The sequence below is a fragment of the Echiichthys vipera genome (assembly GCF_963691815.1).
Source record: "Echiichthys vipera genome assembly, chromosome: 13".
Taxonomy (NCBI): Eukaryota; Metazoa; Chordata; class Actinopteri; order Perciformes; family Trachinidae; genus Echiichthys; species Echiichthys vipera.
The window spans coordinates 10,784,858-10,807,141 of record NC_139838.1 but is presented as its reverse complement, the minus strand read 5'-3'; the positions used below and the strand labels follow the sequence as shown (position 1 = coordinate 10,807,141).

General features: G+C 41.2%; 1 protein-coding gene across 1 annotated transcript; it reads right to left on the bottom strand.

The window, feature by feature from the left end:
• Positions 1 to 6,132: 6,132 nt before the first annotated feature.
• On the bottom strand, positions 6,133 to 9,791 carry LOC310955775 (cholecystokinin-like). Its single transcript, XM_083925814.1, has 4 exons — positions 9,745 to 9,791; positions 8,961 to 9,081; positions 8,699 to 8,854; positions 6,133 to 6,491 (listed from the first exon to the last, which is right to left on the bottom strand). Exons 2-4 carry the CDS (start codon positions 9,079 to 9,081, stop codon positions 6,355 to 6,357), a joined length of 414 nt encoding a protein of 137 aa, XP_083781940.1. The 5' UTR covers positions 9,745 to 9,791; the 3' UTR covers positions 6,133 to 6,354.
• Positions 9,792 to 22,284: the final 12,493 nt, after the last annotated feature.

Here is a 22,284-nt window from a genome sequence, read left to right as displayed (position 1 = left end):
GAGGGCTGCTTATTAAACCTCTCTTAGCCACAGGGTGAACGAGGGTTGAGCAATAATCAAAGAATGCCACTCTGGCAGCTGGGGAGTCTAATTAGAAGGAATGAGATGCTACTCTATTTCAAATGTCACTGGCATCTTTCACTGTGTACATTTGTCCTCTAAGCATAATATTTTGGTAATCTTATTTATCACAATATCAAATCAACTGCCTGCTAAGGTGATAGAGGACATCCATCCTCAGGTGCAAACAGGAACCTTTTCTGAGCACAGAGGTCACAAACAGTGTGGCAATGGCTCCCAACCTGTCTGATGTACCCCCACAGCCCTATCAGAAGTAATCTCAACACCACCCATAATTATGGCCAGCCTCGACACTGGTACGGCTTTTACCTTGAGAGTTTGTGTGTGTATGTGTCATCATGGCAAAATGTGCTCCTGGAGACAATTACTGTAGCAGGAACTACCACAGAGGCGGTTTTGAGTATTTTCCTAGGTGTTTATGTCCGTCTGTATGTGGCTAGATTTTGTCACTGTAATAGCACAACCGTGTAGTTGAAATCCAAATAAAGGCCGAGTTCAAAGATGAATGTGGTCCGAGCAAGGGCGCTGGAAATTAGCGAGTAGAAGGTAGGAAGGTTGGCGAAGTGCCCCAGCACATTACGCTCCGGCCCCATTTCTCTGATGGCCCTTTCCTACTTCCTGTCTTCCTTGCTCTGATCACGCCCACCTGCGATTTTCACTTAATGTAAAATGTATGCAAATTACTGCACAGAATTTGCATATTTGCGGGCTAACAGATGAAGGGTGGATAGAGCTGAGGTGGGCCAAATGAATCCTACAGTCTAAGTGAGCCACCTGAGAAGGCAACATATACATGGGAGTCTATGGGGATTAGCCGCAAGTGGCCATTCAGGGAACTGCAGCTTTTGGCACTTTGGCAGGACACTTCTGGTCTTCTTAATGTCTTATGCTAGCATATTCGTAATTGTTTGAAAGTGTAATGAACGTCATCCATCCATCCATCTTCAACCGCTTGTCCCTATCGGCGTCACAGGTGGGCTGGAGCCACTCCCAGCTGACATCGGGCGCGAGGTCCTGGACAAGACACCAGTCTATCGCAGGGCACATAGAGACAAACAGAGACAGACAACCATTCACACCCACATTCACACATACGGGCAATTTAGAGTCATCAGTTAACCTAAACATGTGCACGTCAACTGTGGGAGGAAGCCAGAGAACCCGGAGAAAACCCATTCAGACACGGGGAGAACATGCAAACTCCAAAGAGAAGAACTTGGAACCTGCTGTGAGGCGACAGTGCTAACCACCACACCACCGTGCCGCATGAACATCATGTGAATGGTTAGAAAGTTAAACCTGCAATATTTATTTATACTTTCTTTAGCTATCATGCAATATTTACACAGCTAATGGTCATATTTAGCATTACAAAAATGAGTTATCTGAGGCGTTTGCGAACGATAGCTGACATTAGCTTAGCCGTGTTCACGAGAGTTTGTTTCTGAGACAGAAACAAGTATCAAACAAAGTTAATTTTCTCCTGATCTGTCCTTCTGAACAATGGGATTTTACGGTCAAAATGTTCAAGAGATAGTAGCTTGCGAAAAATGGGTCCAATATTTACATGGTGATTATTGAACTAAGGGATCAGTCATAACCTGTCTTCATTTCACAGGATTTTTTTTTCTCGTCTCCTGAAGAGACGGAACATGTGACACAGATACAGGAAATTGCTCTGAGTTGTTTCCCAACATTTGCTTCTGTGGTATGTGGTGATGGTCACAAGATGAATCTATAATATGTGATCAGCAGGGTTTTAGTCCAGAGCATCAAAGATAGCTCTCCTTCCTGCTTCTACCGTACATCGTTTTGTTTTAGATGCCAGTAAAATGCCTTTGAAGTGAATAAAACTCATCTGAAGTTAAAGAATGGAAATTTTGGAGACAGACAGGACAGAGAATGAAAACCAGTACGTCGAGCCAGCTTCATGGATGATCCGGGAAGAGCTCAGACCATCTGCTCATCATCGATGCTGGATCTTTATCACAGCCACACTCTTGGACCTCATGTTCCTTTCATGAGTGTGTGGCTTTGCCCATTAGCACACAAAACCAGAGCACTTATGCATGTATGAGTGCGCCAATAGCTCCATGTTGTAGGCTATGCATGCATTCGCCTTTCAACCTTTTTTTTTATTTTTGCATCATTGGCTCTCCAAGCAGATATCCACATCCACACATCTGCTGGTACACACACACACACACACACACACACACACACACACACACACACACACACACACACACACACACACACACACACATTGCTGGCAGTCCAAGCCTTTAAACCTTTTCAGCTCTCAAGTTGGCCATAGATCTTTAAACAGAAAGAGTCAATTCCCATGCCCCTCTCAGAATCTCAAGTCTCTATAAATTTCTGATTCAAGTGCGACCTCAGTCCAGGCCCGGGGCTTCAATGCCTTACACACACACACACACACACACACACACACACACACACACACACACACACACACACATATATTAACACACAGCATCCCCAAGGTATCCAAAACCACTTCGCTGAATAATTCACGATCTGCGTTGTCCATCGATCCCTCTCTGCACCTCTCACTCACGCAGACACATCTTTCACTTAACACGCGGGGACAGGAGCGGCATAATGGGCTGCTTCACCACCACTGTGGATTTCTCCTCTCTCCTTTACTAAAACATTCTACAGGTTAATCAGGCTTTGTCGGAGTTGGTGTTTTCATAGTAATCGTAAAAAAAAAAAGAAAAAAGAAATGAAATGTCAAGTGAGTCAATACCCTCATCAAATCTCTTCTGCCTTGACTCATAACATACTGCTCTCCAAAAGCAGATATAGGGGCCAGAGCAATTATTGGGATTTGTTACACAAATGTGTTGACTGATCCATTCTGATTTGTCAATTTCTTTCTACCTGTTATTTCTGACTAATAGGCCGCTGCTATGTACAACAGACACCCTGCAGGCTTCTATGTTCAATAATGTCCCACTCGCTCTACATTATCCCTTAATTATTTGGAGTCTGCTTTAATAATTCAATCGATATCAGTTTCTCCAAACGCATTAAAATGTTCCATATTTAGCGCAGGCTTATAAAGCTAAAGCTTTAAGCTTATTTTGATCTTGCTGTCTTTTTGAAGATATTCTTAAACATTCCCAGGCACGCATTCTGAATGATGCATTCACTGACTTTCATCTCTTTTGAGACTGCACGCTGACCCTTTTTCGCAGCATCTCTCCCTTTTCATTCATATTACCAGCAAAGTTACCCGTAATTCACCACAGTACAGCTTTTGTTTTCATCGTTTTGCATTGGGCAAAGACACTGACCTCTGACACAGTGGTTTGCAACACTTTTGTTATCTATTCATTTCCATTTGAATAGCTGCGAGAAGACAGTGATTTATATTTTAATGGATCTTATTTAAGCACTGTATTGTAAGAATGCATATGCACAGAGAGATATTTCCAATCTTTATTGAGTCCCAACAGACCTTCACACCATTCCAGTCCTTTCCACTCAAAATAATTGATTGATTTATATTTCAATATATATATAATTTATTATAAGTAATAACTAACTAATATAGGATAAGCAGTGACTCTTTACTCAGGGATGTGAAGGCAGACTGAGGTCTTATCTTTCATAGTGATATGTACAAGGTTATATATTTTTCAAACAATTCCATTAGTTTGAATATAAAGCAGAACAAATAACAACCATGAACACAACAGAAGAAGAAATGCTCAACAACACTAATAACTTCACAGACAACATACAGGAACAGAAACACCCCACTTCTTTCAGAGCCCATTTCAACCAAGATAGTCCCTTTAATGACATATTCTAACTGTCATTAAAGAGAGGTGGCTTCAAAACACCGATTTATGAAGAGAACTGGATACAGCTTTGGAGGTGGAGCTCCATTCATTCTTATGAAAGCTGCTCAGTGGCGCATGAAGCCAAAAAGGTTCAAGTGCCACATCTAAAACTACTCAAATGATCTAATGATGGGCACTGCCTGAGGTAACTTTTGTCATGATTTAGCACTATGAATAAAATTGAATTGAATTGAATTGAACTGCTTCTGCACTGTTGGGCCCATAGAGCGGGCACACTAGTGACTTCTGATGCTACTTCTGGTTTTAGTTTTTCACTTGAAGGGAATTTAATCAATTTGATCGTGCAGCTCTTCTAGACTTTCAAAATGTTATTGGACCAAATGGATCAAATGCTGACAGTGAAATTAGTTATTTTGCAGGGGTTGTGACACTCAAAAAAATGTATCCACTTATTTGCAGACATCTCTTTCGCCATTTAAGTCAATGGGGAAAAGTCGTTTTGGGCAATAGGGATGTGATGGACCAGATAGGGCTTGGTATCAATCAAAGATTTCAAGGATAGCAATAGCAATTGACACCGCTATTGAATGATACTTACCAAAAATACCAAATTTTGAAAATCAATTTTAACAAATAGAAATGCCACACACGCAGTACAAATCTTTGTTTTTCCCGCTCTTTTACACCTAAGCCAAAAACACAATAGTCAAGCCTCTCAAAATGCAACATCTCACCCACATGAGCATCGTCTCTGTGCGTAACGCAGTGCTTGTTCTGCATGCCTCTATGACGTGGAACATTAGACAGCCAATCACCAGCATAATCAGAGCTCAGTATAAGCATGCTGCAAGAATTCACCATAAATGATTTATTGAATAATTTGATTAATATTGATCATTTTATATCTATACCACAATACCAATAATCTCCTTTGAGTTCAAGAAATGTGAAATGTGTCCACGCTGTCCACACAGATGGGTATAAATGCTGAGATATTTCAGGGCTGATAAACTGCGATCCATCTTATTCAGAACAGAAGGAGTCTTCCTCTGTGTATTCATTGTCAAAATCATTCCGGTTAAGTTGATCAACATATTCTCATCAACAGGTTTGTATGATATTTTTACGGAAAGTTATGCGGAACAATTCATATATATCTTACAAAATAATGTGTTCTATTTAACGCCGGAGGAGGACGACAACTGTTCTGTTTCGGCAGCAGACCTTTTCAAAGATGTTAACATAAACGTTCTGAATGTGTCCAAGTTTGATTCCTGTGGCCGTGAACGTGAACGACATCAGCTGACATGAAGTGACCAAGGACCAAGGCTGTTGCCTAGCAATGGAATTCCATTAAAACGGTCGATACAAGATGACTGTTGGTTTAGGCACCAAAACTAAGGTAAAGTGAAGTTAAGCCACAAGAGGTGACAGGGCAAGGCATCGAAACGGGTTGGTTAAACTTGGCTAGGATTAGAAAAAAGGTTGTGGTTTGTCTTAGTACTTCCAGGACAATAACAATGCCGGCACACAAACACAAGTCCCCCGGGTGGTTGTCCTGTTGTTTTGGGACTCATCCAGCACCTTGACCCGTCTCCTTACGTGGAGTTTAGTGGTCTTATGCTACGTCGTCTGCCCTGGATGTATTTTCTACAGTAAAAAATAGGTGGATTTCACACAAATTACAGTGCATTACTTTTCTTAGTTATATGCGCAAACAGTGAATGAGAACAGTAGGTGGAGTGTAGGCTAGATGCATAGAAGACTGTAAGAGACATTTATTTGGAATTTAATACACAAGTCTTGACCAAATTAGGAACAAAGTCAATGATTTAATGTGTTTAAAGATGATTTCATATGTTCAGAAGGCCCTCATAAAATGTCAAATGGCTTTTCGAGCAACTGTGTGTGCTTATCAACGTGGTATGACTGTCATCTCTGTCATCTCTAGTTTCATTTGTGATTGGTAGGGCCCATATTCATTATAATACTACAAAGAGATGCATTATAATTGAAGACGCTTGCTGCAGAAATGAAGTACCACAGATAATCTGGTTTTTGACACCCAGTGCACCCGATGAATGTTAATGGATCTTATTTAAGCACTGTATTGTAAGAATGCATATGCACAGAGAGATATTTCCAATCTTTATTCAGTCCCAACAGACCTTCACACCATTCCAATCCTTTCCACTCAAAATAATAAAGAAACCAGAGAAAACCAGAAACAAACAAACCTTGGACAGTGAGAGCTTTTCTGCAAAATTTGGCATAAGTAATGTATATTGCATTATTACAGTTTTACAAACAAATGTACAACAAATACATCATAAATAGACTCTTATTGTGAGACAGTGAGGAGCCAGCTTGCGTGTTTTTTTTTCTTTCTTCTTTTTCCCGTGTGCCCGTACGCAGGGGTATGAGCCGTGACTTCCCTCTACGAGGAGTACTCATACTCCTCTGCACTGCGGCGGCCGAAATCCATCCACCCCAAGTAGTCCCTGTCTGCTATCCGGTGGTTGGCACTCAGTCCGTTGACTTTGCTGTTTGCCGTGGAGTTTCTACGCACAGAACCTGGTAGGAGAAGTGAGGATTAGGAGGGGTGGAGGTGATAGAGGGCGTGGGTGGAGGAGAGACAGAGCAGGAGGGAAATTAGTATTCCTTAGAGTAAGTTAAGACATGAGAGCGGATTAAAAACTTCACTGGGCCGTGCTTCTACTTTTGGCTCGTTTCTTCGCAGGGACAGCTGGAGAAAGCTAGTTTGAAATTCTCTGATTGTGGATACGAGCGAATGTGGTGCAATAACACATAAGTGACTCTAATCATATTTTTAATGCTGCGAGACAACTGAGAGGATTCATTTTGTGCTTTTGTAATAACGATAAACATCCTCATTCTATTACATTTGGTGAAATTGGCAGTTTTGGGGTGAGCTAGGACACAAGTGATGCTCTCAGTGACTGAGCAGTTAATAGGCTTCATGCTCTTAAATTTATTGTCAGTGATTGATGCTTTTAATATCAAAAATGTCATCACTTTTGAAACTTTCTTTTGCTCAGTTTCTCCCCCCATACGACGACAGTTTAGCGGTAATTTCAGTTCATTACTAAATTACACTTCTCACAATTTGTTATTTATGCCTTCCTGAGACCAAAGTGTTTGCAGCAGCCCCACAGCAGAAACAGGATAATGTTTAGTTAATGTCACTACTCTGTGTTTAAAATTCCTCTTGTCTAGATTTGACTTTGTGTGACTCTATTGATTTGGTTTGCTTTTGGACATGTGTATTGTCTCTTTCTCATTATCTCTCTGTCTCTCTCTCTCTCTCGCTCTCATTCACACACCAAAATATAGGGGACATTTCAACGGCATCTGGAGTGTGACAACATACTATTACCCTCTTGTTCTTTGTGTGTCCATGCATGTATATTTATCAATGTGTACATTTACACTGGCGTGTGTCCACTCCCTTGGAATGACCATTGCCCCCTTGTTTCTTCGTCTTCTTCTGCCACATACGTACTGTGACCTCCGATCGTGTAAAACATCTCTGAATCTCCCACTTTTTATTCCAAGTAAAGTGAAGCAGAAATGTTATTCCGTAATCAATTGCCCGCTCACTGCGTTTTTCACTCCACCCACATCCTCCTACACACACACACACACGCACAAACACACACACACACACACACACACACACACACACACACCGAACACACACACACACACACACACACACACATAAACACAGTGTTTCAGTTCCCTGGTGTGCTAAGAAGATTGGCTGCAGAAGGCTCGACAACGACACCTCCTACGCCGAAACATGCAAGTGAACAGCGAGCACACGAACACAGACACCCACAAACACACACGCACGATTAAACAGAAAACACACATGCACACATTCCCTTAGGGTATTACATATTATGTTCAATATGCCTTTTGACATTTTATAGATTTCACTGTCAGAGTTTGTTGTAGTTTCTGAGTCTGTTTTTACATTTTTCTGTTTCTAAAGTTCTTGTGCTGGAGATTATGCAACAGCCAATTAGAAACTTTGCAGCTTAATGTGGCTGAAGACGCAGAAACCTTTTCTTCAGAGCATTTAGTGTCGTTTTCTAACCGCTGATGTAAAAAAATTTGGCAGACTGTCTGTAGCTCGGTGACAATGTGTTCCGAAGTTTCAGGCTGCAGGAATTGTTACGCACAGAGATGTGGACACACAAGAAGTCCGTTTCTGGAAGTCGAAACAAAAGATTCAGGTCTTCACGGTAAGTATTAAGTGTGTGTGTTGTTCACTGTCAGAGTTCGGACGGTCCCCTGGTCCTGTCACACAGCCAGAGAGATCGATGTGTTCAACATGAGGAACTGTGACAGGGTTGAGGGCTTGTTTTCTTGGCATTGAAGAAGAAAAAAAGAGCAACTGAGAGTCAAACGGGGAGAAAACAGTGCAATAAGATGGTACAAGGAGAATGACCGGAAGGCTGCGCACACTAATACACGCTCTTTCAAACCACAAAAGCTTTTCAGAGCCACTAATTCATTTTACAAAGCTGGCTCTGTGCTGATTCCAGTAATTAGCAAGACCGAGGGGAGGAGAATGGTAGGAAAAAGCACTTGTCTCTGAAAGTTGCCAGATGTTTTTCTTTATATACTCACATGCACACAAACTCATACACCCCGTACATCCTTCAAGATTTTGCAGGTGCAACAAGGATGACGCAAAACACAAAATAATAATACAGACACACTCAAATACACATGGACATCCTCACACACACCTTTCCTGGAGGAGATGAGTCTTGCCAGCAGCTCACTGAGGTTGGCTCGGGAGTCTGCCTCATCCTCAGCCAGAGGAAGAGCTTTCAGCTGGGGGGCAGAGCGGCTGTGTTGGAGGTGGGGCTCTCCCAAGGTGTGGGTGTCAGCCTCAAGGAGAGCTACTCCACACAGATGAACAAAGACACACACAAGAGCAGATGTCAGATATTACTGTGATATTAATGAGAGTTCTTGCCTTTATACCCCGCCGTGAGAAATGTGTACCTTCAGAAGCAGCGGACATGGAGCGATGGCCCTCGTCGAGGGGCTGGGAGGAGAAGGGGAGCCCCAAACAGCTCGTACACAAGACTGCCAGCACTACACACACACACAACCCTGCAGTCATCTGAAGCGCACAGAGAGGGGAGAGAGAAGAACACAGGGAAAGTTTAATGATTTGGAATTTCAGATGCAGTCCAAGTTTGGGTTTACAGCAGGCGTATCCTGACGCAACAGTCATCTTCCACACTAAGAAACTACAACTGAGACCATCTGCCGTCTGCCAGACAACTGCTTTTATTGCAGTTAATGATCGCACCGAAAAAGGGGCAAGAATCAGAAGCACCATATTCACACTGTCATCCAAGGGCACAGCTTGCAACACACTGAGGAGAGTTGGATCTTGACATTCCTGAGCGCAGTAGCAGGTCAAAGTAACCCGACTGTCAGTGCAGAAAGAATCTTTCATTTCCACATCTCTGGAAATAAATTCGCCAAATAAAATGAAAAAAAAAGCATTCTAATTAACAATAATTTTAGACACATACCAAATGTTATGCATTTGTATAAATTTTGCTGTTACATATAAGAAATTCAAGGCAAAATTGAAACAAAATGTATAGGTTTTTATCATCTTTTCCTAATTTTTTTAAAAGGAAAATTGCCTCCATGTTTGAATTCTAGCCTGATTATGAAGAAGAAAAAAATATGTTTTTACAACATAAAGAAATGCAATGCTCAAATGTCTAAAATCTGTCATACAGTGTAAAAGGAAAAGTGGTTTCCTTACCTTGAGAAAAGAGGTTCAGCGTGTCACAGGAGTGTGTGAGAGTGAGGAGAGCACTTCTCTGTTGAGTGGGAAGGGTGCCCCTTTTATACTCCATGCTCAGTGCCTTGTGAGCGTGTGTGTGTGTGTGTGTGTGTGTGTGTGTGTGTGTGTGTGTGTTGCCTCAGCGTACATCCTGTGTATTCCTCGGTGTGTTTTTGCGAGCCTAGTGTGAGTGTATTTGCAACAACCTCAACAAAAGAACAGCGTTATTCAGTTTTATTGTCTGTTTGCTCCTCATAAAATTCAGGAGCTGCCTGGTTGATGTGCATTAATGTGTGTGTGTTTCAGTGTGTTGTGCACATAACAGTGCATCATTTTGATGTGTACAAATGTGTAGCTTAAAACTAATTTTGAAATACTGAAAAGTTATTTAATTTACTGGCAATACGTGTATTTATATCCAGTATACTGATGGAATGATACACACTTAAACTTAAACTGTCACAAGATGCGCCTGTGCGTGTTTGTGGGTGGGTGATGGAGAGGGTGGCTGTGTGGTCAGGCATGCGTGGGTGTGTGTATTTGTACACACACCCATGCATGTATTAGATGTCAGTGCATGTTCACACATTAAAAAAGTGGGCGGAAGCAGAGAGGAGAATTTTCAGTTTTGTTCATTTAACAGGTGACTGAGCTCGAACTGAGACATCTCCACCAACCTCCTATTACCCCCCCCCCCCCCTGTCTCCCTCTAAGCACACAGCATTAACCCGCCTCATCGATCATGCAGGTGTAGCAAATCAGTCAGCCTGAGTCAATAGCTAATGATCAGCTGTTGTGAGTTAATGTTTTTATTAATGAGGCCGACAGCCCGCTGATGCATGGCAGGATTAGGATCTCTGTCACGGCACCGGAGCTGTTTGCACCTGCTGAGATAATGTGGACAAGGAAATGTAGCATCAGTGAGGCTGTTAACAAAGGCTAACGTCCACTGGGGAATCATAGTGGAGGAAAACAGACATCCTTTTATTGCTCGACTCTAATTAGGAGCGATAAATGAGTGATAGTGTGAAGCTGTTCTTCAGTTAGCTTACTGAACACACACACACACACACACACACACACACACACACACACACACACACACACACACACACACACACACACACACACAGTGAGCAGTACTCCAAAGAAACTCTCAAGGGGTACTGATGTTCGATCAGATATGCACTTGCTGCCAAATACATACAAAATGATTGCAATCACATCTGAGAGGAGTCTGTTATAATTAACTGTTCTCCTGACAAATGAACGACCAGTTAAAAGCACAATCCATAATCCAACTGTTAAAAAAAGGGTTGTTTCAAAGGACTGAAACCTGGTTCTAAAATGGTTCATATTTATGTTTATTTCAATTATGACGGGACGATACAACATGTAAATGTACCAGATTTAGCCCTACAGGTTCATTTTAATCTGCAGTCTCTGGAAAGTTGATGGTATTAAAATAAAAACATACACAAGCACATAAACACATAAACTCAGATACATTAGCACATATAAAGACACACTGACACAGACTAATAGTAAAACAATGACCACTTCTACAGATTATGACAATATGAGTGATTGTCCAGCAACTACTGTTTCAAGGATTTGGAGAAAGAGCTGAGATGTGATGTTCCTTAGTTTTGTGGGTATAGTGTTATGGGTAAAGTGAGAAAAGGTACCTTTATTCTGAGCTATTTCGCAATCCCTTCTGGCTTTGGATTAAAAGATACTGCAATACAGGAACTGACACTAGGCATTAACTTGAATAACAAGCAAAAAAAAATCCCAAACTACAAAATCATGATCAGTAAAGAAACACACAAATTGCTGATTTTATAATCTGGAATTTAAACTCAGGGATTTATGTAGTGGGCTTCAAAGCTGCACTAGTTGACTTTGTCATGCAAAAATATACCTGTTGAATTAGAGGCTCACCTTTAGAAGTGACCCCACCCTGGCTTCACATCATACAAACGAGGTAGAAAGTACGGTAGCCCTGAAATGCAAGGTGAATTCTTTTTTCCAGACATTGTTGACCAAAACCTATACTAAATCACCTGAAAACAACAGCAGTCTGCTATTGTGAAACAGCCATAACCAGACGCATCAGCTGCAATATACAAATAATGTCCAGGTGTGTACTTAACTTGCTATTTGTTGATACATTTATTTTACATAATGCATTTCTTGCACATTAGGTAGGTTTACACTGCCTGCAGGCATCATGGTCATGTTATCCATTGATGTGAATATTAAGTAGCCATGTGGAACATGCCCTATCTCCACAAAATGATTCCATCAGACCTGATATATCTACACTGTTAAATCCAAGTCGGCACCTATGCACACATGTTTTACAGACATTTGTAGTTCGCTAATAAGGTAAAACATCTTGTTATGATTCATTTTGCTGAACTTTTACTTCCCTTTGAATCGTGCATCAAGCAGGACTTTCAAAACAGACCAGTGTAGCCTCAAAGTTTATCTAGTACGTACAAGATAGTAGTATCTGCTATGTAGGGGATAAACTTAGGTCTTGGCCAACAATGCCCCCCCCCCCCCAAAAAAATGGGCTTCCATAAGAAAGTGCTGCTACAATGCTTTTTACAGTTATTCCCAAGCTAGTGCAGATATACAGATGTGGAAGACCTGGAAACACTGACCAATCAGAGCAGACTGGGCTTTTTCAGCAGGGGTTCTTAAAGAGACAGGCGCTTACACTGAACGTTTCAGAGAGACAGTGAATACAGGTATATTCAGACACTCAGTATGAGAAAAAAATGTGTTTTTAAACATTAAAACATGTAAACATGGTCTAGCAAAACCCAAAATACAAGTATGACCCTGAAAATGAGCATATGTTCCTTAAATATTTACTGTAAATCACTAATGAAGCACAGTTGCATAAATGTTGATAGAGATATTGTTGTCACTGATTTGATGTATGAAATATTTTGTGGTAAAAGGAAGTGACATAACTTAAACATGAGGAGCTCTTTTACAAAACGCTATGAATCCATTTTAATAGTTTTCAGGAAAATTACATTTTTTACCTAGACCCACACATTTGGTTAATATTCAATTTATCTTGTCAAAGTGGTTTATTGGCTCAGTCTGAACATGTCGAACGGACGGACAAAACAAAAAACTCTCCCGCTTCAGAGCGGCGCCATGTTGGATCGCATAGAACGCTCACTGAGTTCTGATTGGTCGAGAAGACGTATCGCATTTAGGCTAAAAATAGGTTTGGCGCTGGTCGTGGTTTGGAAAGGAACTGCATCTTGCGGACCATTTTAAACAAGGAATTATAGCGATTTGGCATGAAACACTGATGAAACAGTGAAAAGGTTCTGTATTCAGCAAAGTGGCATGACAAACTCATTTTTTTAAAATTTGGCTTTTATCTCGTTTTGGAAAAGAGCTCTTTATGTGTCTTCTAAAGGGAGAGGGTGGTCTGCAATCGTATCAGAAATAATTTCCTAGCAAAGTTGTGGTTACTGAGATATTCTGGTATTAAAGCACTGAAACTTCAATTCAAACTCCTCTGGCTGCCAGTTGTGAAGTTGCTGGCCAAACTTTGAGTCACAACTCTCAGCTGTCACTCACTGACTCTCTCTCGATCACATCAGCTCACTTTTTTTTTATTTCCACATTCATGGCTTTGCTTCAGTCTGCCTGTCTTTCTCGCTCACTGAAGACGCTGCATCGTTTTCTCCAGGCACCATCAGAAGGCACGAGTGTAGGAGGTGAGGCCACGGCCGTTCAAATTAGAATTAATTAACCATGTGGTGTGGGAGGCGTGCATGTGTGTGAAAAGTGAGTTTCTACTAGATAGATACTTTTAGCCGTACCTTCACAGTGTGTGTGTGTGTGTGTGTGTGTGTGTGTGTGTGTGTGTGTGTGATTGTGTGTGTGTGTGTGTGTGTGTGTGCGCTTGAGATATGGATTCAGTGCAGCCTCAAGGCGACCGGTTGAGCATGATTATCCTCTCACCTCTTAATGTAGGCGAGTCGAAATCCACCACAGAATGCATGCAACACACATCTGGACTGATAGCCTGAGTTTAAATGCTTGTTGAAGCGTCTAATTAGTGATAGCGAAGAGGTTTCTGTGGAAAAAAAAATATCAACCAGAAATCTGCAATTATAAAAAGAGACAGCGAGAGACCCCTTGCCGAGGGCATTTGACACAGCTTCGGTGTACAGTTAGTAAACATGCTAAATAATGCACAGATCTATTAATGTCTCAGTCGCACTCAACAGACACACACAAATAGGCACTTAGGCAAGTCCTAGAGGACTGTTTAGCTCACAAGGTAGATCTTGGAGACACTTTATATATATTAGTTACCTGATGGTTAATGTGGCCTGGGAAAGGGCAGTTTGGGTTGAACTGGAGATGCTATCTTCCTCACATGAGCCGAGGTTCTTGATATGTTGCAGCGCCTCAGTTTGAAGCTCAGGACGCAGCTCGTGTCATCAGGAACAAGAATATCAGTTTGTATGTTAGTCCAGTTGTGGTTATTTCAATCATTTTTTTTTATAAAAAACTTAAATAAAAGAAAAACATGTAGGCGATCAATTTATGTTAAGTCTATTGGTAGGGTATTGGGCAAAATGTTACTACCATTTTTCTTATTTGTTAATTTGGAGGATTACACAAAGTTTGCCCAGATATGACGAACAAATCTCAGATTCGATCAAGTGTAATCCTTAGCATCAGACAGACAAGTCAAAACAAACAAAAGTATTATAAAGAGAGGTTACAATTGCAAACAAAAAAGAGATAAAGAAAAAAAGATCCAGTTAATTCAAAAGAAAAACATCAGGTCTGTGCAAGATCATAGACTGGTTAAAAGGTCAGCGTAGCCTCTCTGTCGAGGTCCGTTCTCTCAACTTGATCCCATCGTATTCGCCTATGGGAGCCGCCATCTTGTCGGAATTGACTCCGCCTCATTTCCTCTTACCAAACAAGGGCATTGATGTGACGTTGGGGGGAGGGAGATACGTCCGTCTGGCTGACGTTTACTCAATAAGCAAGTGCGGCTATTTAATTAGCATAACAAAGCTAACACGGTGTGTTCCTAAACCATCGGTTGTTACAGTCGATCTAAGAGCAAACCATCTTGTCTTATTGAAACACCACCACCCAAATGACCCCAGTCCAGGTCGAGATGACGGAGATAGCATGCTAATCCTGACAACTAACCTCTGAGGATAAGTGAGGGCCAGTGGCTAGCTGTCAGTCAAGAGGCCACGCCCCCTAATTATTTATAAACTTTAAGCTCCAATAAAATTAAAACTAGCCTGGTAAAACCAGGAAGTCGCTGTGTTGTGGGGCTTGTGCAAGATATATAAATCTGCAGGTAACCATAGCAGGAGAGACCCCAGGAAGTTACTGCACCTGGCCGAGAAATAGTCTGGAACCTAACACCTATTTGGAAAACAAACACACTTTGGTTTAGTTGTATCTCATGCTCTTAGGTGGATTTCGTAGCCTACCTTTGGATACAGCTAGTTACTAGCCATTTCCCCATTTCCAGTCTTTGCGCTAAGCTAAGCTAACCTGCTGCTAGCTGTAGCTTCATAGCCTCTGATCACCCACCCAGGTGTTTTCAATTAATCTGGCTGATTAGACCTCTTCTCAGGTATACTGTGATTGATTGACATTTTACTGAGTCTCCTGTTAGCTTTGTTTCAGCTGTTTAAGCAGGACTAATGACACCTTTATCATTCTTATTGGTAGTTGGAGATTTATGACAACATAAATTCACATCAAAACTCTTCCCAGCTTCAAACCAAGAAGAGGTCTAACTAGCCCGAATGAAAACACCAGACGCTCAGAGGCTTTAATAGACAGAGATGACAATGGTAACTATTTCTTTAAGTGGAAATAAAAACATTCAAACTCAATCCATGGCACTGTTGCTATGCAAATCAATTCTTGTATGCTGAGCAGTAATGAGCAGTCCAAACATGATGTCAACTATATATTCCCATCAGGCCCTGCCACTGTCATTAACCCTCTCCATGTGAAGCCTTAAAGCTGCATCCTCATCTCAAGTACAAGCTGCTTCAACACAACACCACTGCAATAACACACTTGTATGCAGGTCCCAGCACATTTGCTCTTATACACTTCAAGCACACACACTCACACACACAAACACTCTGGTCACTGATGAATGCCAGCATGTGGACGGTGCTGGTGGTGTGTGGACATAGAGGTGATACAGCAGACACTTGAGTCGCAATGAATTCAGTTTCAAGTGCAATGTGAAAAAGACACCTGGACCTTCAGAGGAGGATGGAGTCTCAGATAGCCCTTTACACAAACACACGCACACACACACACACACACACGCACACACACACACACACACATCTGGAAGAAACAACAAATCAGAAACATCCAGCCGTACACCTGTTACAAACTTGATGCATGGCTAGGAATAAAAAAAACTGATTAAACAGTATCTTGATGCAGATTAGTTTGCAGTAGCTACTGATCTTTCCTTTCCTCTAATCTTTGAATTACCAGGCCTGTAAACAAGCTCGCTTTTCAATTCTATATATCAAAATCATTTGTATTTATTTCTTCTTTTTTTACAAATCTTGTTTAAAAAGTTAGAATAAAGGAGGGAAAGGTATTATGAAAAACGAGATTTATCTCATATGGAGCTTTTCCATTTTCTTCGCCGGGCTGCAGGCGACTTCTCCTCGTCGTGTGAATGAATATCCCAGGAGATGAAGCACCAGTATGGACAGGACAGGAAGACCTATTACACTGTGTGCTTCACATCAATTGTTCTGACACACGAGGTGATGAGACCAAACTCGCCTTGCCCTAGCAATGGACCCATTATGATGGAGATGTTCACACATATTAACATGTGCAAATTGCTCAAATCTTGTTCTTGTTCTTTTGCCTTCCTCCCATCTCTTGTGTCATTCAAATGCACCAAAAAATGAAGATATTAATGTTTTAATGGAGCAGCTATTTCATTTAAATTTGATTCACTCCTCCCTCATGTGATAATTTACTGAAAGAAATTAAACTAACCTTTTGAAACAACGCAGTGGTCCTTATTTAATGTGCTGTGTGGATGCAAGAATAAGATTTGGAAAGACTAGAGAAAAGAGGGAAAATAGGATGTTTTTAGGGCGAGCGGTTTAGGAGAGAGTGACTTGATTGATTGGAGGTGAAAGGAGGGCGTCGCTCTGTGCGGCTGGTCTTTGTGATAACTTAGTAATTAACAACAAGCCAGAAACTTTAGCTGTTAGACTCAAAGGGTCTCAGGACAGTCAATATTATTGATTAGCGTTAATGAAAACATAGTTTTACCTTGGAAACTCTCTCTGCAGCCTGCGATCCAGACAGCTCATGAGATTTTGTTTTTCCATGCATTTTTTTAGTTTCCCCTTTTATTTCTTTACCTCTCTCTCAAGGTATTCATTTCACTGCAATGCTATGGGGGATCTCACACGTTTAGATCACAAAGAAGACTACCATTAATTTTGAATCTGAACAGGTAATTACAGTTCACAGCCATAACGGTTATATAGCACATTGTGTATTTTCACGTGTGGAAATGAATCCTAAGGCAAGATTCAGATAAAAGATTCACACACTGTATTTTATACTTCCATATATACCCTACTGTGTGGAAATGTATACAAAACAAAGACTAATCTGGTCTCCATCCTTCAAAATAGAATCAACAACAAACCCACTCTTTATCAAAACACTTCAAATGATGTTAAAAGCAAAATAAATATTACATCACATTTATTGGATGATAAATTGTACAAGCTAGTTATTTCCAAGTCTATTTCAACCTTTTCCTATAGAGTCTATTTTCCTGAATAGAAGTAGAGAAGTCGCTGTGCCTGATTCCACCTTCTCTGTCACACTCATGAACCCTCTTTCAAAGCCACTGAAATCTTGTCCTCTGGCCATCTTGATCCAAACTTGAGGTGAACTTGACCTGCTCAGCTTACATGTCAAGGAGAGTGCCTTCATTGCCTAACTGTTTCATGTTGCACAGTTGGTATGGAAGCAACTCAATTTCTTTTGTTCTTTTCGTTTTTTCCCCATTTATTCATCTCCATAGATGTAATGCATCACCTATCTGTATGTCAAAGCATATCAGCTGCATTTAGCACTTGAACCTGTAACCTGTCAGCTCTTCAGCAGGGTGTTAGTGTTAATGTTCCACTTCAGGTCCCCATACTGTCAAAGGACAGCGGTGAGAAAGAAAGTAAAGTGGTTCTGAGGAAATCACGGCCTATGGCAGCTTTTAAACACCCATTAACATCAATTGCATGGGAAATAGGTTACATCATAAGACCTTGAAGTATGATATAACTTGTATTGCAAAAAACACATTCCTACTTTCACCAACATGTTGTGGGCTCGTTTGTGTATCACTTTGCAGAAGCATTTTAGAAAATGCATCTAATGGCCATTCTTACATAAACCTTTAAAATAAACACATATGTGTGTTTCTATCACCTGAACGGCCCTAATCACTACAGTGTGTTCTCTTGTGTATTAAAGAAAACCAACACTGATAAACCACAGACAGATACACAATTTGACCATTATGAAGAAGCTATTGGATTTCACTAAACTGCCCACAACCAAGAATGAAATTAAAGGCGCTTTGGACCTTTACGGGCTTCAAGAGGTGTACTTGACAGAGGATTAGTTTAATGCCATTATTGTTAGAGGTTAGCACTAAAATTAACTGACATTTCTGCTGAGGGTTTAAGTGGAGTCAGACTTGATTGTGCAAATATCAATAGCAAACATTATTAAAAGTGATTTTTGTGACTTCTGCAGCTGTCAAATCACATTATGTCAAGAACAATTGTAGAAACAGATTTTGTTGCCACCATTATTAATGTCAGACAACCTCCTCTCAGATGGGGGTGTCATCTATTGGGGGGGGGGGGGGGGGGCATTAAAACCATGACATGACATGAAACCCTGTGCTAACCAATGCTACAATACACTACTCAGCCACAGATGTGTGTTTAAAAATCTATTTTCTTTCAGAGTAATTTGTTCAGGACAGAATTGAGGTGCAGCCAAATATATTTATATTGATATTTGCACTGAGCAGCCAGGTTTTTGCCCTCGGCTACATTCTTGCAAACTGCTCCCGCATATTATGATCTGCAGCATATTCTCTTCATGACTTGTTGTGTAACAGGAAAACTTTCTTATTTAGCAAAGTGTGTTATCCTGGGACATGACCCTGATGAACGCAGCATTGTCTGTTTCTTCTGTGAACTGCACAAATCAGTGTGTGTGTGTGTGTGTGTGTGTGTGTGTGTGTGTGTGTGTGTGTGTGTGTGTGTGTGTGTGTGTGTGTGTGTGTGTGTGTGTGTGTATGTGTGTGTGTGTGTGTGTGTGTGTGTATTTGTTTGTGTGTGTGTGTGTTTGCCTTGCTTTTTATAATCTAAATTTAAATAATATGATATTTAGGCCTTTAAAGCAACAACATGTAGGATTTGAACTCGGGCTCCCCCTATAGTTAAGAAACAATATTTTCTTCAACAACTGTCATAAAAGTTGTCATGTTCACATGATCAGGGGATTCACGAGCATTTGTTGAAAAGCCAAGGATACACACAACGCAGTCTGCCCAAGGCAGAAGTACCAGAGAGTGGAAGGCCTTTATTTTAGCATGTAATGTCATATGGATATAATTGGTGACGTTGCCGTAAAGCAGTTGATATTTTGTTGTTTTGTTTTTTTTTGTGCACGGGTGTCATTAAACTTATTGCAAGTTCATATACCATCACAAGGAAATATATTGTGAAGGTTGAAAAACTACATGGTGTTGCTTTAACACACAAATACAAGTGTGGATGCTTCTCTGCAGCTTAATACTACAAACCCCCATTTTAAGTGCAGGACATACAGTATCTCTCAGTGAAACTGGCTGATCAATACCTTTTTGACAAGCAGTTAGACAAGATGTCCAAACAAGGAGATCTGAAGCTTTGGCTGCTGTTTCAAATACGTTTTGTCCCCAATTACAGACTCAGAGAGAGAATCAACTCCTACCAGGAAGCTATTCCCTGGACATCCAAAGTGCCACCATAATAAATTATCTTCTTACCTGCTCTGTTAAAGCCTCATGAAAGCATGGTATTGGGCACATTTGCTTGCACTTACATGTGTGTGTGTTTATCTGACTGTACAGTTTGTGTAGAGAGAGAGGGAGAGAGAGAGAGAGAGAGAGAGAGAGAGAGAGAGAGAGAGAGAGAGAGAGAGAGAGAGGAGAGAGAGAGAGAGAGAGAGAGAGAGAGAGAGAGAGAGAGAGAGAGAGAGAGAGAGAGAGAGAGAGAGAGAGAGAGATGATGAAAGCACAATAAAGGAGTCTGGGAGACATAAAGCTTAAAGTCAGTGTCAGTGTCAGAAGTGATGGTGGAGATGGTTCCAGGGGTTGGAAAGAATTTCAACAGTGCTCCTAAGGCCAAAAATGGATAAAGAATGACATGAAAAGAAAGTGATTTCTGTTCAAAGATTAAGGGGCCATCCACACAAACACAGGTATTTTTGAAACCGTAGGCTTCTCTGCACAGTTTGGCCTTTCATCCACACGTAACAGCAGTTGTGGGCTCCTGAAACCGGAGTTTTTTGTAACCAGAGTCCAGGGTGAACTTTTTCGAAAAGTCGTGTTGACAGGTAAAACCGCAACTTCTTGTCGTCATTGTTTGTGCGATGGTCAACAGTCAGTTGTATCCATGGAGACATGTGGAGCACTCTAGATGTGACCAGCTGACAGAGTGGATGTTATGGAAGACCGAGCCAAAATACTGGTGCCGACTTATCAGCACTTTGTGTGTGTTTTATACAACTACCACTTTTCCCTCAATTTTGCTGATTTGAAATTCAGTGAGAAGTAACTCACCTTCTCTGTCCACACAAAGGAATCTGCCCGGCCTGGGTTCGCCATTGTTGTTTTTCCGTTTTTCCAGCCTTGTGATTGGCTAAAATGGCCTTCCTGTGAGGACTGCTATTGCCAACTACTGCTTTGGAATGTGCATGACATTGTTTAAGGCGGATTTTGCGGTTTCATGTGGACGAAGATATTTTCTTTATCACAACGGTGGTGTCGACAGGAAGTTTTTTTTTTATTCGGGGGCCATAAAGGTTTGGTTTCAAAAATACGATAATGGTCCTGTAGTATCTACACACTATGAATAGCAAAAAGAAACAAAAAATCCATTCAGTCTATCAGCTGTAGGCCTGCATAGAACTTGACCAATGTTAGCCATCCGGTCTGAAATGCTCCCATTGACTCGTACCCTCCATCCAATCCCCTTGTCTCCTCTGCCCCTCCTCCCTCTCTGTAAACTCTAAAGTTTACAGAGAGGGAGAGGCTAGTGATTAGCTTAGCAGCTCAGCTATCGGGGCTTCTATTACCTCGGAGAAGGAAAAGACGGATACCAGCAAGCAGCCTCTGCTTTCACCAATGGCGAAGGTTAGAGAAAACGTAAGTCAACTGAGTAAAGGCAGAAACCAAGAGGAAATGTGACCTACAGGCTAGGCCAGGATTTGGGACTGAAAACAGATGCTGAGACAGCAGACTTTTTGTTGAAAAGGTCATTTTTGTGTTTTATTGTGGAAGATGTTACATTAATAGCCTCCATTAGTCTGTGCCAGTACTGGCTTATGACTGTGAACGCCCCCGGTCTGATAAACGGCTATGTCAACACATGTTAGCATACGTTAACTATGTATTTTTAGCATTGTAAACTAACAGAGAGAGGCGCCAGAGGGGGTGTGTTGTTAGGAGGTGAGGGAGGGCGATACAAGCTTGGGGGGAGGAGTTTTAAGAGATGTTGCCACCATAGACTGTATAAAATATGGACGTTGTCTCTGTGACGTAACTTATAGGTTTCTTAAAGCCGTTGTGAAGCTCAGTGTGGGTGACTCCAGCCATCTGTCACCTGAGGCCACGCCCTTAACTGTTCGTAAATATAAGCATTTATATAATTTAAACAGATAAGTTGGGTGAAAATCTACCCCCCGTACAGTCTTCATGAAAGTGGAAATTAGCTTTAGAGATCCAAACAGTTTGATATTTTTGTACCAGGCTATAAACATGTTTAATTCTGCTGTAAAGTTGGACCTTTTATCATAGGGATTGATTTGCGTTTGGAGCCAGTCTTAAGCAGCCATTGGAGGTATTGCAGTTCTTGGCACTTCTGTGTTGGCTTCATTTTTTCAGTCCCAGAGGTTGCTGTCTGGTCCCAACTAACAATATCCAGCTGACAGAGTAGCTAGAAGGGTTTTGTGGCAGCTGTGTAGCATTGTTAGCCTATAGTGCCTAGATTAGAGGTTTAAGTTGTCATTGCACCATGTGTCAATGTTAGTGACCATTGGGGCCCCCTTTCTCCCAATTTGTTTTGGGGCGCCCCCAATCAATTGTTTGTTTGGTTTGCCTCTCCTGATGAATATTTTTGCATCCAATTAATTTAATGAGGGTTC

Excerpts from the sequence above, each read along its gene's own strand:
- LOC310955775 (XM_083925814.1), bottom strand. The coding sequence starts at position 9,081 with ATGACTGCAGGGTTGTGTGTGTGTGTAGTGCTGGCAGTCTTGTGTACG. Across the intron at positions 8,855-8,960 it reads CATGTCCGCTGCTTCTGAAG|CTCTCCTTGAGGCTGACACC; the intron begins GTACACATTTCT and ends TGTGTGGAGTAG. Across the intron at positions 6,492-8,698 it reads ACTCATCTCCTCCAGGAAAG|GTTCTGTGCGTAGAAACTCC; the intron begins GTGTGTGTGAGG and ends TTCTCCTACCAG.